The following is an 18,277-nucleotide window of genomic DNA, read 5'->3' as shown; positions in this document are numbered from 1 at the left end:
GACAATCACTAAAAGCCAAGTACCAGAGGGACTTATAAACCCGGTGATAAATCACATCTTAAGAAAATTTGAAGGCTTGAAAGCGATGCATTCTTTTTTGCTGACCAATGTGATCTACACAACTTTTTACAAGTCCCCCCCCACCTAGAAGAACACATATGGATGTGAATGCAGAACTGTGTTCGATTAGGAGTCTCGCTGTCAGAGCTGAGAGCTCAGTCGGCATCCAGGACCACAACGCTCTCTCACACTGTCCGTTCAAGCACTCTTATGGTGTTAAACCTCAATAAAAGTGTGTTATATTGTGTTTGATCTTTAATTTGTATTCGTGCAATTCAAATCCTAAAATGCAAGAGCAAGTCTCATTTCCAATTCTGCCGGGAAAATCATCTGTTTTGGTTTAACTGCAATGTCATCTTTGATACGAGACAAACCTCATAAGACAACCAAGTCATCAAGATATCACCTTACACTGAATACTACAATGAACATTATTAATAATTTAAATGTACAGCAACGAACTATTACAGAATTAGATCAGATATTAAACACACCCCCGTTGGACACCAGTGTTAGAAACAATATTACTGTAAACGACTAAAAGCAAGGACAGACTTTGGGCTGCTGACTCAAAACCATGAACTCTTTGGGAGACTGACTTATATAAATTACTTATTTATATCAGGTTTCAAATCCAGTCTATGTTTAATACAGGACAGATTTAAAAAATGCTTTTCTTGCAACTCCAGACAGGGCCACACAAAGCGGAACCAAACTGCGATGGGAATAATTTTGTCCCCCCCTTCGATTGCAAGAACCAAAGCGTTAACAATAGCTGCCATTTCATGCTCCATATCTGGCAAGAGAAGTCTCCTCTAACGCAGGATAGTGAGTCACCCGATGGACAGTCGAGATCTCACCGGCCGAGACGGTATGACTGAGAGTCATTCAGACCCAAAGCCATGCATGAGAGACGCAGAGAAGGGGGGATGGGGGGAGTTGTGTCCAGTCTGACTTTTTGTCTTCCCCACAGTGAGGGGGCGATCGCTCAGCTTAGCTAATGAAGAGGGGCAGCGCGCTCACCCGAGCCTGGCGGAGAGCTTGCCCCGAGAGCACAGCAGGGCAACTTCGAAACCACAGCCGACCTTCCCTGCTGAAGGGCACGGTGAAGGAGCTGGAGCCAGGCCCCAGCGCTCTCCCCAGGGGACATCTCCTGGACCAAGCACAGGAGGAATCTGCAGTACAGCGAGGGCACTTGGACTAGAATTACCTCAAGTAAACTCCCACAGGGCAGGGTGAGACACTCTGTGGCATCCAGAGGGATAATAGCCTCCCCTGCGAGGTCTGTTCCAGCAGCGGGGAGTGAGCTCAGTGTGCACTGATATTGAGAAAAAAGAGGGTTGTGGGGGTGTGGAACAAGTGACCCAGCCACTTCGCTGAAGCAGACCCCGTAGGCTGCTTTGGGAAGTCCTTGGATCACTAAGTTGATTGCAAATGAGTTAGACGTGGCAAGAGGCTGCCTCCCAATGGTAACCTTTCTCAAGTAATCAAAAACTGTGTAAACAACACTATTTTCCTTAAAACTGAAAGTGTGTTATCATTATTATTATATTCAATCGTTTTAACCTCACTTATGCAATGGTAACCGGGACCCTTTAAACCAAATCTCACTTTTCTGATGAATACTGCTCAATTATGCCGCATAATCAAAAATAAACCACAAATAACTCATCAAAATAAACTTTTAAACACCCTGAGACATACTGAAGTTGAAGAAGAAACAAAAAAACATTGTGTGGCATTATTGAACACATGGTGTAATGAAGTATGCTCCATGACCATGGTCACTGGGCTGCTGCTCCCTGATTGGCAATTTGTTCCTCGGAGAAGGCTGGCCGACTGGTGGTTAACGAAGCTTCCCTAATCGCCACACATTCCACACAACCCCTGACAGTGTCAGTGCCGGCTCAGCCCCCCGGCTCCATCATGGCAGAGAGACTCTCTCTCCGGCCCCGGGGCCCCACTGTGGCTTGTGGCTTGGAATGCGGCCCACAATACTCGGTGAGCCCAACGCCCCGATTCCCCCGGGAACCCGCCTGATTTCGCCTGTGTTGCCCTGGCAAGCCGCAGGGCCACACACATCAGTCCGCAGATACACCTGCCTTAATCACCGTCTTGGGTGCTGATCTGAATTTAACCGCTTGTTAAACTGAGGGAAGACTGGCGTGTGGAGTGCTGTGTGTGCAACTGCGCGATCCTCATCTGCACGTTTAGTCTGATGATAATGAAACGGAGCACAGTGGGGAAAGATCACAAAACACAAAACAAAACAGGAACATGAACCAATTTTGCTATGCAAACGGCAGTAATATGTAACAGCCCTGTGGATGATTTGATTATTACAGCATTAGCTATGCATGCAAAGGGAAATGAAGAATTGCAGCACTGTACAGCTGCAGGAATATGTCCACCATACGTCGAGATGCCCAGAATTCGAATGGACCGCATGGCTGGGTTGATTTAAATCCAACCGCAGCAATATTTCCCCATCAAATCTTCTTTAAAGTGTGTCCAAATATAGATGCCCCCCAAGGCTACAGCCCAGTCTGTTCCCAGGCACTTTCATGAAGTGATCCATCATCGCTGTGCCTACAGAAGCACTGGGCCTTTGCTCACTGAGTGGGTGAGGCTTGAGGAGATGATCAATCTACCGAGGACTACCGTGTCGAGTGTCAGATCGTCCGGCCCAAAGTCAGGGAACTGGCACATATTCAGATATTCTCACTAGAGAGACGTGCAAGTTGATGTTGGGGCCAGGCATCAGCTGGAATATGACAGCTATGCAAAACTACATAAATGAATAAAAATTGTGGATGCCTTTTCATTCTTTTTTTTTCCCAGCACTACCATAAGATGTGGAATCGTAATTCATTTTCAGATGGTATATTTATAGTCTGGGATGAGGATTTTAATCATTACTTTTTAAATAACTCCAATATTTGCCGCTGAAGTACGTATTCTCAAAACATAATTATGGAACAACGAGCTGCACCACTCAAATGTCAATTAGAGTCGGATGCTGTATTCACCTCTACAGTGCATAGAGAAACGCCATGCCATTTCAGGGGGGTGGACAAAAGCAGACAATCAAACAAACATAAGCATAAGCCTGGTATTTTTGGTCGAATGACAATGACAGAACTAGCACAGAATAATAATTGCCCTTTTTCTATTCAAAGATGTTGTTTTTTTCCTTTGGTGCTAATGACTGTCTGGAATAGAGGGATTCTTTATGAATTGTGAAATGTGTTTTTATACACTCAATCAAATCTGTAGCCAAAGCAATTTTTCACTGTATTTTCTCCAGTGTGGGGACAGCTAACGTTACTCTGGCTGGCTTACACTGGTGGTTTCTTTTGACATTTAAGTGCCCCTCACAACCACCACAGACCACATTAATTTCTCCACGTCTTGCCAACCGCTGGCATGACCTCACACGTTCATAGATCCATGGCCGGCAAACTGCAGACAGCAAACGTGCCCCGTGCGGAGCGAAGTTTTCTCACTAAATTCTTTTCAGATGTCTCTCTCTGCTCAGAGCAATCTGTTCTGTTGCTTTTGGCATATCTGCCTCTTATCTGTAAGTTCAATACGATCTTCTAGATAAAACAAATAACTTTTTTTAAAATAAATTAATTAAAAATAAATAAACAAATACAAAAAATCCAGATTCCCGTTTAACATTGTGATTGCATCCTGGCTGGGAACCGAGTCTCGAGCCTAATGTGAGGTTTAACAGCAGGGCATTCGCGGTAATCTGAATAATTAGGCTGCTGTGCTAAGGAGGAGCCGTAAGTTATTTAAATGCATTCACTGAATTCAGATAAAGTAGAAAAGTTCACTTGGAAAAACACAAGAAAATAATTCAAATGAAAGTATGGATATTGTTGCTATTGTAAATATAGAAGTAAGGTTTGTTTTGATGGAAGATCTTGCCTTTCAAATCCTCAACAGACAGCACACAGTAAAAAATGGATCTTGGGTATAAAGTGATTCAGAGAAATCACGGCCATAAAGCACCCTCTTTTATAACTCTTTTAATAAGTTTCAGAGTCAGTTTAACCAGGTAACCCTCTGGTTTTCTAAAGCATACATGCTGAGAAAATGCAAGCCGAAGCATAACTAAAAATATATCAGCCGAGCGCAGTGATAATATGACAGCATGCAACAGATGATTACAAACTGGAAAGGAAGGTTTTGAGCTCACAGTGAGATATAGCCAGCCAGAGGGTACTGGAAGCTTTGGCTGTCGCACTGGGGCTTACGAAAGAGAATGTGAAAGTAGTCGAATTAAAGGGAAAATAATTTGCATGTGTTGCGTTGACCATTTTCTCCAGCTGCCCACTTTTCCAATTTCCACTAAACCAAGTTCCCAGGGGAGCACTCACTAATGGCAAAGAAATGTTCCCTGCCTTTTATTTGACTTTCCAACAGTCTCAGAGTTATTGGAGCACTCAAAAAACACAAAAACCATATAAGAGCCCTCTGAAACGTGATCAAAGTCGCCCAGCCATGATGCTGGGACACATATAAGTCAAGTGTACAACAGGTAATTGAGTCTGATTTATTAAATGTAATCATAATCCATGCAGAGAAGGTTATTACCTTTCAGAGCTTTATTGATCCTATTCAGAAAATTTCCACACAGTTTACAAAGGGAACTTTTCTTCTGCTGCTCAAAAGCTGTGAAGCATAGATGGAAATTTGTGGCAAAATAATGTCAGTGTGTTCAGGAGTCACATTTAGGGATGCATTAAAACAGGACTGGGGAATTAAAAAAAAAAACCTGGCAACCCGTCTTCGGCAGCAGAGTATAATGTGTATCAGATCTGTTATAGGTTAATGTTTAACTATCCAGATTTTGAAATAACAACATGCAAGACAGGGTGAAAATTAATTGTGCAAACAATCCAAACAAATTTTACTTCCCTTGAAGAGAGAAGGTGAGAAATCTAGCCATGCAGTGCTCGTTCAAGACTGCTTTTTACAGACCATGAAATGAAGTGAAACGAACTAAGCAAAGCAATTTCAAGCTTGGCGCCACTGTCTATGTCCATATAATACTTAGCATGGAGGACAAAGATAATTTAAACAATCCTTCAGGAGCTTCCAGTATTCAGTGAGACAAACAGCTCAGATTTTGCAAAGTGACAGCAAACTAAAGCTTAGTAAAGCAACAGAGAAGTGTGCCGTAGCCTCCTTCACTCCGTAAACCTTGTGGTTCCCCCTTGAGAACAGGCCTGCCATCGCAGTGTGCTTTCATGCTGAAAAACACAAACCCTAGTGCTTTACACAAAACACAATGGTGAAGGTCCCTGCTCTCATCATTAGCGCTCTGGACACATCCAGAACAGAACAGCGCGAGACCATCGATTAACGAAGGAAACGAGAGAAAACGCTGCATGTCTTCGGCTAAAGACGCCAAGAGCTAATGTAAACCGTCCTGAGGTCTGAAAACTCCCGTTAATGAGTTCCAGCTTTCCCAGCTCCTGCCTTTCAGTGTGGTTTGATACCAGGAGGTTCGAATAGCCCCTAATAAGAGCTCGGGCCTGTTATTAACTAAGGCCTGTGGCAACTGTCTCCTTAACTGGCTGTCTCTTCCGCTAACACAGAGCCAGCCCTGGAGGAGCAGAAATAAACCATATGTTTGTCATACAGTGGAGTTCATACAAGGATTACGTGAAAGCCGCCCAAATCCACGTGAGGTTACGCATAATAAAGCATAATAAAGGGATTTTGTTTACATGTATATGGTCATAATTGCGTGCATATAATCTAGGCAATTAGTGTTTTGGGGGAGATGCAGGCATTATGATTACAAATCTATAGGTCATGTATTTACGAAAGATCGTTTAGAAAAAGTGAGTTGCTGTTCGCCTCACAAAACATAGGACTGGTACAATGCTTTTTCTGCAGCTTTATTACAGTTAATATTCCCAAAGAGGTGATGAGCGATAATCAGTAATCAGTTAATGAGGATACAACTTTATTTTCATCACACTTAGGAATAAACAAAGACAACCACCATGATTGAGTCAGTGAATAAATGGAAGCTTGCTTTCATATTAATTGCAAAATTATGAATTTGCTGCACCAGGTTTTCGTAAAATATGCAAGTGGATACCTGTACGGGATAAATATATATGTTCACAATATGGTAGAAATGTCAAAATTACATCTTTTGTATATTAAAATATTTGGGATATATATTTTTTTTAAATATATTTAAATCGGTAATCTATATATTTATTTTCTAGCCTGAACAGATACAGTGAGGTTAAATTCTACAATATATTTTCAACATATATAATAAATGTATGGTTTACTGACTAAAAGATATTTAAAATATATTCCATCTTTTTTAAATATTCAAAAAGGGGTAAAGTTTGGTATATGACAAATCTAAGGATCACACATTTCTCTATCGCTTCCATATGCGTATTCCATCCTGGACGCGGTTTAGGAATGCGTTCATCAGTCTTTTCTTGTATCTGCACATTTCCGTACAAGCACACACACTGCTCGGTCCTCCGCCAACATCCAACACACCGAATATGAGAACATTCCTCAAAGTCAGTCCGAGAAGTCCAAGAAGGCGAAATACAATAGGATTCATAATAAACAAAAGAGCCCAGAATGCATCCAGCACATCCCTAATTGTTGTTCTGTTGTTGTTTTCTCGTGCACGGTATTTTAAGACCTAAAGACTGTTTACGCTGGGAAAATCAGATGCGTGCTCATGCTCCTTAAAGATGACCGCAGATTTGTAGGCCCAGCCGCGCGTGACCAGCCAAGGAGCCGACATCAAAAACAATCCAGAAATTCAATCGAGGGACTCAGAACACATCATAAAAAATAACTGGAGCAAAGGTCGACAATCAGGCTGTGGACTTTATGGAAAGCTCATGTGTTAATTAGGGTCATGGGGGGGGGGTATTTTGTAACATTTCTTTCCCATATCGGAGGATTCAATTTCCTGGGCTTAGAAGTTTTATTGATCACGGTTTGTTTTCTTTACCGAAGAATGTATTTCCTCCAACAGAAATCACTGCCCATAACAATCCCACCAACACACACAAACACCCGCAGCCCCACATCCCTCCAGGCATGAAGTGTGTTGTTACACGGGGTACACAGGAGGATAATGCTCGGTAAAGTTGCACATATCAAGAGAACATCCAGCAGGACCACAGGAATTCTAAGTAGAACAATAGAGACATCTTCCTCTAGATGATACCACTTAGAAAACAGATGCAGGAAAAAATAAGTTGCTTTCCTTTGGCTCCAGATTGGGGTTATTTGTAAGAAATATCTAAAATACCATTGAGGGTCATTGGGGATCAAGCAGCGCAGGTGTCTCTTAGAACAGCCTAATAGAAGACACATTTAGGATGGGAGAAATGCTCACCCAGTCCCAGATCTGCAGGTGGCTCCACTAGACTCAAAGAAACAGCCCCCCCAAACTGACCACATCAAGTGCATTAAAACCTTCTGCTCTGTGAAACACTCCCTCAGCACTGCCCGATGTCACTGAGAACGGATTCTAACATCGCAGTGACACCTGTTCTGGTATTATTTAGTCTTGCTGCATTCTCAGAGGAACTGCCTTTTCCGTACGCCCGTTTATTTATGTGTTTTAGCCAGGAGGGTAACATTTCTGTTACAGATTTGTGTCATTATTATTTTTGAATATAAAAAAGGCACATGTGTTTCCCACAGTTCTAAGACGAGAGATGCCCCTTGTGCTAGAACAGAACCGCAGTTTGCTGGAGGGGTGAGGTGCCTGCCAAATGGCCAACACAGAACGAAAGTGGAAGGAAATAATGTTTCATTTGATGCTTCTCAGAGAGGAAGCAAGAAAAAGAAGGAATGAATGAGAGAAAAATGAACAGAGAAGAAACAAAGAAACAAGGAGTTGGAATTAAAAGGATCTGAGGGATATGTCCAGCAAACAGACAACGTATTCCCATTGTTCAAGGCAAAGCATTCATGGCGACCAATTAGTGTCGAATACCAAAGGGTTCTAATAAAGGTGTAACAACTACACCAGGACCGTGAGTAAGAGCATTTGCACTCAGCTACCGGTCTGTTCCACTAACCACTCAGCAAATTACAATGCACCATCCTATGTTGTCTTGCCTCTTCATTAAAGGCACTCAGAGATGCCGGTCTGATGCCCGGCCTACTGGTAGAACAGCTCTCTAATTAGAAGGCCATTTAGGTGTGTACCACCTGTCCTCTGTTATTATGGTCTGTTGAGTGTTTTGTTTGCTTGTTGTATTTAGACACACCATCTCAAATGGCCAGTGCGAGTACAAAGTGCTTGATATGATGGCAGCTCGGTCTTGGGCTTCCTTGTAATTTCAGAACGGCACTCTACTAACCTGAATCAGTACACTCAAAACCACTGACCTGGCCATGAAGAGGTTAAAGTGGAAAAGCCTTCCCTCTCCTAGGAGTTAGGGTACGATAATGAAACACAGACCCATTGTACAGCTTCCAGAAACCCCTCATTAATAAACTTTAAAAAGATACAAACAACAAAATATGCATCTGAACTAACACAAACTAAATGATTTCATGAGAGACTAGCAGATATGAAAGCAGTTTACCATAAGAGTCTGTAAGTTTACATTGAATAAACATTTTCTAAACAACTCCTGCCTATCAGTAAATAGAACAAAATAACTTGAAGCTATTCATTCTTTGACATGTAATGCAGTGTAAAATTTGATTGGAGCTGGATTTCAAAGTGTAACTTATGCTGGAGCCACGGCTTCCACAGGGAAATTGCTTGGAAAACTATTTCTCCCAACAGAATCCCCCCCCATGAATAATATTCCGGGTTTGTATTACAAAATTCGCTTTGGCAAAGTATTGTAAAGAGAACTGGGTCTGTATTGAATTCAGGACTGCTGACTTAGGGATCCGTATTGGTTTAGCTTTGATAGCTTTCATCTTTTGATATAAAATGGCAGCACACAATCACGACTCCGCTATATGAGTTCATTGGGTTCATTAAGGACACACATCTGATATCACCAAGTTCTGGAAACTCATGTGCAGTTATATAACAATGATCGACATTGGGATGGGACCAGGCTGCCCATTAGAAAAAGTTGCGAACAAGAGCATTGTGGGTATAAGTTTTACAACTGTGAAATCCTGTACCCACTACAGCTGGGGTAGACAGATCCCATTAGATTCCATTACAGGACTTGGATCCAACCACTATGCTCTTGTTGACTTAATTCCTTTTTTTTTTAGACCCAGTGCTTGGCCTACCTTGGCAAGTCTTGCTGTCTTCTTTCAGCTCTTGGCCACTGGGACACTTGCAGTAGAAGCTGCCGATGGTGTTGCAGCACAGGGCCTCGCAGCCTCCGTTCGTCTCCTCGCACTCGTTGACATCTGAAAGAGAAAGAAAGGTCCAGGTGTCAGTCACAACGGCACTGAGACACACACTGCACACGGACAGAAAACTGACGAACGCGTCACGTTGTGTTATCACTTTGAGGAAGTCAAAACACCTGGCACAATGAAACTCAAACATTTCCCTTTCCTCGTTTACATGTATTGCAGCTCACTGGCATGCAAAGTTTACTTCATTAGAAGATTACATGGTTCTAAGTTAAGAACCTCTGGAGGTTCAGGGTGATTTATAGTAAAATAAATCAGTACGGACCACAAGGAGGGAGTGGTGGGAATGAAGGTCACTCATTTACAAACAACCATAGCAGTTAAAGGGTAAGCCAAATAACATTGTATAAAAAATGCCATTGAAATACATTACTCGCAAATTACGTCTGACTGCCACTAAATATAATCTGTTTTGGGAATAGTAAAGATAGCTTAAAACCTCAGTGCGACAATTGAGGAGCCGCAAACTCCCATCACTTTTGTTGGCTTTCAATCAACACAGCAAACGGCAAGATGTTAAGTTTTCATCTTTCCCTTGTTAGAAAAAACGACTCCAGACTTTCTTAAATGCTTAGCGTATATACATACACATCTGTCACAAGGAAAATAAACTAGTGCCGGGCTGTAAATCTCACCTAGCGTGTCCTGCTGTCTAAGAAGTCTTGTTAGAGTGACACAGGGATGACTTTCCAAGATTCTGTCTTTCTTATAAGCAGTCTGGGCAGAGGGGAACGCGAGATATAGAGAGCAGCACATCTGGGGCTCGCTAGCATGGTGGCCCTCTCGTCTCTCCAAGTTAAGGGAAATCAAAATAATAGAAATAAAATCAAATAAAGTTGCCTGGAAGCGTTTTTTCCAGGTGGAGAAGAATGTGCAGAAATGACCCAGCGTCCCACCGAAACAAAACAACACCATTAGTAAAACTGAATCCAACACAGCCATTGAGAGGGAGAGAGCGGCTTGTGGTGGGGCAGGCTCTGGAAAGTCTCAAGCTGCAGGGATCGGGCCGTGTCTTGCCTGCTGTCAGCGTGACTTCTTTCATAGTGGCAGCTGTGTGCCTTAAAAGAAACCTCCACCCGCCTGACTGTGTTTCTGCTCACACTAAAGCACAGATGGGGAGCATACAGAAATGCAAGGGGCTGTTTTATATTATTAAACGTATTGGAACAAATCTAATGCAAATGACAACTGTTCCCAATGTATTTTAAAGGCTGTAGGCCAATCCTAGGCTTTAATGACCATGATGAAGGCTAGGCATGATCCCTCTTAAATAAGATCTGGAACAGCAACCACGTACTCTGTGTCTTATCTAGTTGTGTAGTGCTTGAGTGCACATGAAAGCATGTCTGTGGAAGGGGGCGAAATTTTGACCATAGTCTTTGGCTTCAGAATGCAAGGAAACCATTTAGCAGAGCCTGTTTAGTCTTGAATGGTGAACAAACAATGCAAAAACAACAACAAAAGAAGGTTTCTCACCAGAACCTGTTATTACAAAACCTGGCATTACATGGGAGCTTTTAAAGCAGCCCCAATGTTTAGAGACCAAAGTAAACAAACATACGCCCCGATCTCTACTCCTCCCCTCTTCCTGACATGTGTTGTTGTTTTTTTGACAGGCTAAAATAAATGCTTGTGACACGAACAGTCAGGAATCAGACGCTGTGATATTACGCAAGACGAGCTCCCGGTTGACGGGTTTCTCAGGCAGAGGGTCGCTCTCCCTTGCTCGGATTTACGAGCAGTCATCTGACTTTGTCCCCCGTCCTCGCCTGTGTGTCTTGTTGTCAGATTTATAGGCCCCCCTCGCAAGATGGAAACATTCCTTAGCTTTCTATAAACACAGGGGCATGTACAGTCAGAGGAGCACGCCAGCATCCGAAGGCTTTTCAAACAAACAATCACATGTGTGGCCACATCGCTGCACGTGTCAGCACGCTTGTTTGTGTAGAGGAAAGACGAGACTGAGTACAGATTTCAAAATGAAGATATGATAAAATCCTTGTCATTCCAGCATCAGTTGTCCTAGATTACCTTCACTCCCACAAGTCAAAATATTTGGTCATTTAACTTTTTCCTCCTTCTCCGGCCTTTCAAAGGCAGCTGGAACCTGGCTCACATTAAAACAACTGTTTTTGCTCTGTGGTTCTTCTTCAAATATCTAGCATGATTTCGTTCTCGTTTGATTGCCACCAGCTCTGCTTAGAAAATTGGCACTGACAGACCCCCGCTCCCCCGCGTGAACCGAAACAGCAGTAAAGGTTTCATTCGCGATCACCGCTGTGCGCTACCGACTCGGAACAGAATGTGCCACGCATTGTAGCCAAGAAATCCTAAAATAAACTCCGCCAAAGCCCAATGGGGAAATCAAGCTTGTGTGTGTTTAACCCCGGTCAAAGGGCACTGTAAAGATCAATGAAAGGGAAAGTAAAGACCTGTGATATAACACACATACACGGAAGTCTGTGTACTTAGCAAGACGCACTTGCGTTCGAGGTGAAGGTCTTTCAAACGAGGATCGGTCAGAGACTGGGACTTGTCTTTCTACGCAAAAACGGGAGGATGACAATGGTAACCTGTGTTGTGTGTGTGTTGTTAAGAGCAATAGTGACTGAAATCGAGCTAAAATCGCGAGAAAATATTGCTTTTCTGCTTCATCAGCACAATGGCATTCAATCATGAGATGGACTGAAATTATATGCAATGGCTTCCTTGTGGCTGCCTCTTGGGTTGATCCACAGCATCTAAGCCATTTGGACAAAAGACAAACAAGAAAACCCAATCCAGAAGGTCACCTGCTGCGGCTCTCCAGCAAACCGAAGTGTGATGAGATTGTTTCCAAGAGCTGCTGGAGTCCGCACTCACTCTCTCTGCCACAGGATTATGTGCTGGCATGGACTGGGTTATCGAGACAACTACAACGCCAGCCCGCCAAGTGGTATCCGTGTCTGCGCAGCTCTTGTGGTGAGCAGCGAAAATCGGTTCTCTTGGATTACATGAATGGAACTTAACACTATGGCGCCCCACAGTGAGCTCAGACTGGACGCCAAAAACGTATAGCTTTGCTGTGTATGATTGCAACAGAGCAACACCACTGCTGCACACTGCGCTCTAGTGAAGCTTTCCAGCCTTTCAGAGCTGTCAGTCACTTGGCTTTCACCAAGTAGTATGGGTGGCACACCCTCGGTACAGCTCTGGAATCGGACAGGATTGTGGCAGTCATTGAAAAGCACACCATGTATTTTTGGTTGGCGCAGGACAAGGAAGATGTCATGTCAAGTACAGTGCCTGAGAAAGTCCAGACTGTTTTGTTCGCTTAACTTTTCGTTTAAAAAGGAATACCCCAGATTGCGATCTTTTTCTATTTTCCGGCACCTAATTATGTGTTTGTATAGCTGCACAAATTAGTGTCAGGAATTGTAATGGACTTTATATGTTAAACTGGAAGGGGGGCTGTGCTGAGGTGGATGCTAATGAAAGTATTTTTCCAATGTCTGTAAAAACATTGGTGGTAAAATGAGAAAACGCCGCAGGGCAGGACTGGGGGGGGTATCGATTTGTCACATTGTTGAAGATGCGGATTGAGCACATTTGACAGCGCTAATGTAAGAGAGCCCCCCTCTCTTTAAATTAAGAACATCTGGAAGTGTTTCTTCCCACACGTAGAGGTAATAAAAATCACAAACACTGATGATGAATGAGGTGCACCTCTAAGAGTCTTCTTCTGCACATTTTAAAATTGAACTAATAGGAATTTGTATCACGGGATAGGTGTCACAGATGTAAGGCAAACAAACGGAATTGCATGCGTTGAGATATTCTTAGTTTCTTAATCAAGCGGGGCCCAGTCTGAGAGAACGAGCCAATTGGACCGGCCTCGGTCTGTGTTTTCATTTGTCGACTCAGTGGCGGCTGCTTCGGCTCAGATCCCTGGTGTGTGAGAGAGAGAGAGGGGTGTCAGGTGAACTGCAGGACTCATTACTCTGCCAGCGTCTGGTTGGGGATCGCGCCGTCTTTTCCACATGTTTCTCCAGTTCATGGGAACTTCCCACTGCGTGAGCTGCAGGTCAAGGTCAACAATGTGTGAGATAATTGAGACCTTTATCCTGACTTGAGACCTTGCGACTGGCTCTTCTGGCAGCCTGCAAAAACCATTTCCGCCCCTCTGATGATGCGTTAAACTGAGGTCAGCTGTACCGTGTGGCCTGCAAGCCTCCCATGGCCCTTACTTGAGAAATGCACAGTAAATTAACCCTGTTTTGCTGGTCGGCCTCAGTGAACAGCACATGCTATCCCCTGTATCAGTAACCCTGTAAAATAAACCATTTCCATCCCCAAGTCTAAGTTAAGTATTTGTAACTCCAGATGGTTTCAGAGAGCTTTTGCCATGGGTTTAGATTTACAGAATTTTTTACATGTTATACATCTTTCCCTTGTCTGTAATTTTTTTTCTAATCAAATCATTTAAATCGTGACCTGGAGCAGAAAGCCTTGAATTGAAAACATTAATGTCAACACTACGCAGCCTCCTTTCACCTACAGCTGAAGAATAGTGTGTCTGTTTCCCTGTGAACAGAGTGCCGGCTGGTAAAGTCATCAGCGATGAAGAAGAGGGATTCAGAGTTTGGGAGGCTCCTGCGCCCGAGGTCCCATGGGCCCCGAGGGACCCAGGAGCGTGCTGACCCTCACGCGTCTCAGCACTGAGAAAACACATAAATAAGTCGCGCCGCAGTCCGCGCGTCGAAAAGCACCACCTGGGCCAGAACTCGGGGCTTTGCAGCTCTCACAGGGAGATGCTCGCCTGCAATCACTTATTAGGAAAGGAACGGAGTCTCCTCTCAGAGTCTCTCTCATAAGGGACCTCACAATGAACAGTGGGATTCGATGGTGCACACATTCCACGTGTCGGGGAGAACACAAACGTCTTTTTTATTAGACACATACAGTACATGTAGTTGCTGAACTGCACGCAACACAATGCGGTGTACTTAATCACCCTGCTGCTTGCTTCCGCCACAAGAGGTCAGCGCGAGGATGTGATAAAGTGAATTCCATGCTTCGTAATGACTTAAACATGCTGGGATGTAAACCCCAATTTCTGAGGAATTAGTCGGTTGTTTTTAAAATGTGAATGAGAAAAACAACAGGAGAGGGAAAACGCTGCAGGGGGAAAACACTATCCAGCGAGTGTCAAAAACAAAGATTGATTTTGAGTATTTGCTGAGCCTGAAGTTTCTCGTATCTTCAGGGAGAAGAGGATACAGCAAGCTAGACAGATTATCATTACAAGGACCACGCGAACAGCACAAGCATTACACAACACTCTTGTATGTTCTCAGTTCATGAGAAGCAACTGCTCTAAAGGTCACTGAGGCAAAGGTATGGCACTGATACTGAAATTACTTCCATGAAGAACTCATCCACAAACCAACAGTACTTTCATCAGCTGCAGACACATTTTAATCTTTACACATTGTGCGGTGATCTCGGCAGCCAGATTAAACTGAAGACCATGCAGTTCAAAGCCCAATAAATTAATTTAAACCCTTAGGATACAAATTACTCTATAATTAACTACACCACCGATTATCTGTAGAAACTCAGTGGGTCAGAATGCTCTTTCTTTTTTCTTTGAAAATGCATCAAACGCTTTTTTTTTTATACCTTCACCGATCATAATCTGGCTTCCTTTCAAGATGATTTTCAGAGCAAGGTAATGACAAAATGATTGAAGGATGATACAAAACAAATGGGGGATTGTTCAACACCAGATGTTCTAAGCTGGTCTTTCTGCCAAATAATCTAAACAGCAGCCAATGGAGGTCATACATCCTACCTGGGTACACCATGGGCTGAGCGAATGAGACACAAAGGCCCCAGTTCTGTCCCAGACCCATCCCCAGTTCCATACACGGGACGCTTCACTAGTCCTAAATGTCTCTGATGATGGGATTGAGACTGGAGTCTCCCGTCACATAACTTCCAGGGTTATGTTTGCTTCCACAAACCATTACTTAGTCTTGGCCAGAGACACACAGTAGAGGGAGAAGATTCATGCTGTGGATTCCTGCTGCCTTGGGAGGATTACAAAACTTTAATCTACTGCATGATATGTGCTGTGCCCCACCGAGATCAGAGAACTGTACCTTTATAAGGACATGCATTTTGCAAGGGGATCCATGCAAAACCCATTCCAACTAGCAAACCATTAGGATAGCCCACGGGAGGGTCATATTTAAACATCAGAGCAGTCATCTGTGCCACCACAGGAAGAAAAGCAAATTATCTAGATTCTGGATTGCTGATACAGGTTAATTATTCTTACATGATTCAGAAACACCAAAGGACGTTGAACTACACATAGCTATTGCTTGTGTATGAAGGAACATATTTATTTGTCTGAATTAACCCCCCACCCTAGCCTTGGCGGTATTATTTACATATAAATGGCTTGGCTGCAAGGGAGGAAGAGGGTGATATACGACTTGTCACAGCCGACAGAATGGGAAAAGAAATGTGAGGTCTTCTGGCACATCTGCCCAATTGGCACTGCCCCACACAACTCAACCATGATGTGAAATCATGTCTGTCAGGCTCAAACAATGAGATATAAAGTTGCGGAATATCTTGTGCATATACAACTGTAATTGTGCGGTAAAATGCGCAGCTCTCTTATACATGGTGAACATGAGTATATGATAATTACAAGAGCAGCCCTCAGAAGTATTCAATAAGAGTCAAGTAAAGTCCTGTAGGTCAGCCAAATACAGTGCTACGGAAGCTATGGAAGCAATTTGGCTGTCAAACAATAATCACAAAATAATAACAAACAGGTCTGTGTTTTTTTTTGTTTTGTTTGTTTTTCAGAAAAAAATGAAGGAGATATATTAATAATAGGGATTGAGAGGAGTGTGTGTGGGGAGGGGGATTCATGAATCAAACAACTAAGCATCCCCAATAATAACAGACCTAAGCAGATACTCGGGGTGAAGCAAAGGAGTAAAGTTCTGGGTGTTTTAAAATCCCCAAAATAGGGCAAACCTTTGACGTCCTATACTGGTCCTGAGCTGGGCGTTCGAGGTGCAGGCGACGGTGTCAACCACAGTGACCTCTGAAACCAAGAGTGGGTCGCCTGGCAACTTCCACACAGGCTACACCCACGCTTGGCTTCAGGGGTCCGGCGGCCAGGGCTTGGCGCTCGTCGTGCTACTGCAAAGCCTGTACGCACAACTGAATGTCAGCAACTGCAAACCATGAACGATATAAGCTTACTGCGTACAGCAACTCAAGCAGAGGGATGACAATGAGCTGTATCTTTGAGGTGTTACAGTTCATGCACTCTTGCAAGACTGAGAGCAGAGAGTCTCCATTAAAAGCTCTCTCCAGAGCTCTGAATTAGTTTGAATTATGAATTATGAGTATTGAGTTATGGCCTGACACCTGGCGAATGGCATTCAATGTGGGTAAATGCAAGGTATGGCATGAAGGGAATAAAAAAATATCAACCGCAGATACACAGATGGGAGGCATAGAACTAGAGGAACATGAAAAAGATCTAGGAGTATATGAAGACTCATCGCTTTCTCCATCTAGACAGTGTGGGGACATTGAGGCATCTTCGATTCGATTAACTCGAAGACAACAAGAACTTGGGGACACAAATGGTAACTGAGTTTAAAACCCTTGAGAACAGAAAACAGGAGACACCTCTTCACACAGAGAGTTGTGACAAACTGTTGAAGCCAACTTGATCACTGAAGAATGGTTGTGATTCTTGGATTGCGAAGTTATGAGCTGCCAAACAAGCACAATGGACCGAACAGCTTCTCGAGTTTGTAACCTTTCATGTGTTCTTATTCTTTCTATAAATCGAAACAAAATAACTAAACTTCTAGATATTTAAAACCATTAAATAGAGCCCAAAAAAATGTAGAAAAAGCTTTACTTCTCCAAATATGTTTAGAAGACTTTACAACAACAAACAAACAACAATTTGTGACCAAGTTGTCCAACACTGACTACTGGTTACTATCCCTGCCAGCTTGTGTCCCTGCCAACTCAAGGCTTCTTTTACAGTAGTCATGCAAAGCTTTCTGGCCGAGCTGTGTGCGAGAGAGACATCTGAAAGTACTCTTGAATGTGTCCACTGGGACCAATCAGGTCTTCCGATTGAGGAATTGTGCTGGTCACACACACTGCCAGCAAGAGCCGCTCATTGCAGATTAGGTCCAGGAATTTAAGAAGTGATCTTAAGCAGACAGACTCTTTCCATCCTGAAAAAGTGTAAGAAGCCAATGTCAAGAAGCCTTGTTTTTTCATCCAAAGAACGGAGAGAGAGTTTATTTGCAATTGGAAACACTGGGTTTGATTCACAGGGGTTTTAACTTGTGGATGAGTGTGTTTTTTATGAGCAGCTTTAAAAGAACAAGCATGTGTTTTTAAGCCTGTGATGCAAAACCCACAGAATATTTTCAAAGAGCTTCCAGGTCAACTGCTGAAAACAGGGTTGAAATCAATCATTACTATCTAACAATTACATTGCAAGTCACTGTGGGAGTAAAGGACAAAAGTTGAATGATTAGGGAGTGATAAAAAAGTGTTTTTGTCATTAGATAAGAATGTTTATATGGAAATTAATATAATATGCATTGCACATATCATATTATGTAAGCTTGTGATGTGTCTGTAAGACCTAAAAATGTTTTCAATTAGATATTAGATTCTTCATCAATAATGCACTACAAGCTTAATGATGTATAGATTCATTAGAAGCCGGGGGAAAACAGGGATGGATAGATAAATG

The 18,277-nt window shown here is 43.0% G+C and overlaps 1 protein-coding gene across 2 annotated transcripts in view; it reads right to left on the bottom strand.

Moving 5' to 3' along the window:
* The window catches only part of megf6b (multiple EGF-like-domains 6b), a 112,551-nt gene that overhangs the window by 45,862 nt on the left and 48,412 nt on the right, over positions 1-18,277 (bottom strand). For both annotated transcript variants that reach the window (XM_066690490.1, XM_066690491.1), the window contains exon 5: positions 9,346-9,468. In XM_066690490.1, the coding sequence (XP_066546587.1) occupies positions 9,346-9,468 (123 nt within the window). The remainder of the gene's footprint in view (positions 1-9,345; positions 9,469-18,277) is intronic.

This window comes from Amia ocellicauda, chromosome 18 (assembly GCF_036373705.1).
Source record: "Amia ocellicauda isolate fAmiCal2 chromosome 18, fAmiCal2.hap1, whole genome shotgun sequence".
Lineage (NCBI taxonomy): Eukaryota > Metazoa > Chordata > Actinopteri > Amiiformes > Amiidae > Amia > Amia ocellicauda.
The sequence above is the reverse complement of the archived record's forward strand: the minus strand, read 5'-3'. Positions and strand labels throughout refer to the sequence as shown.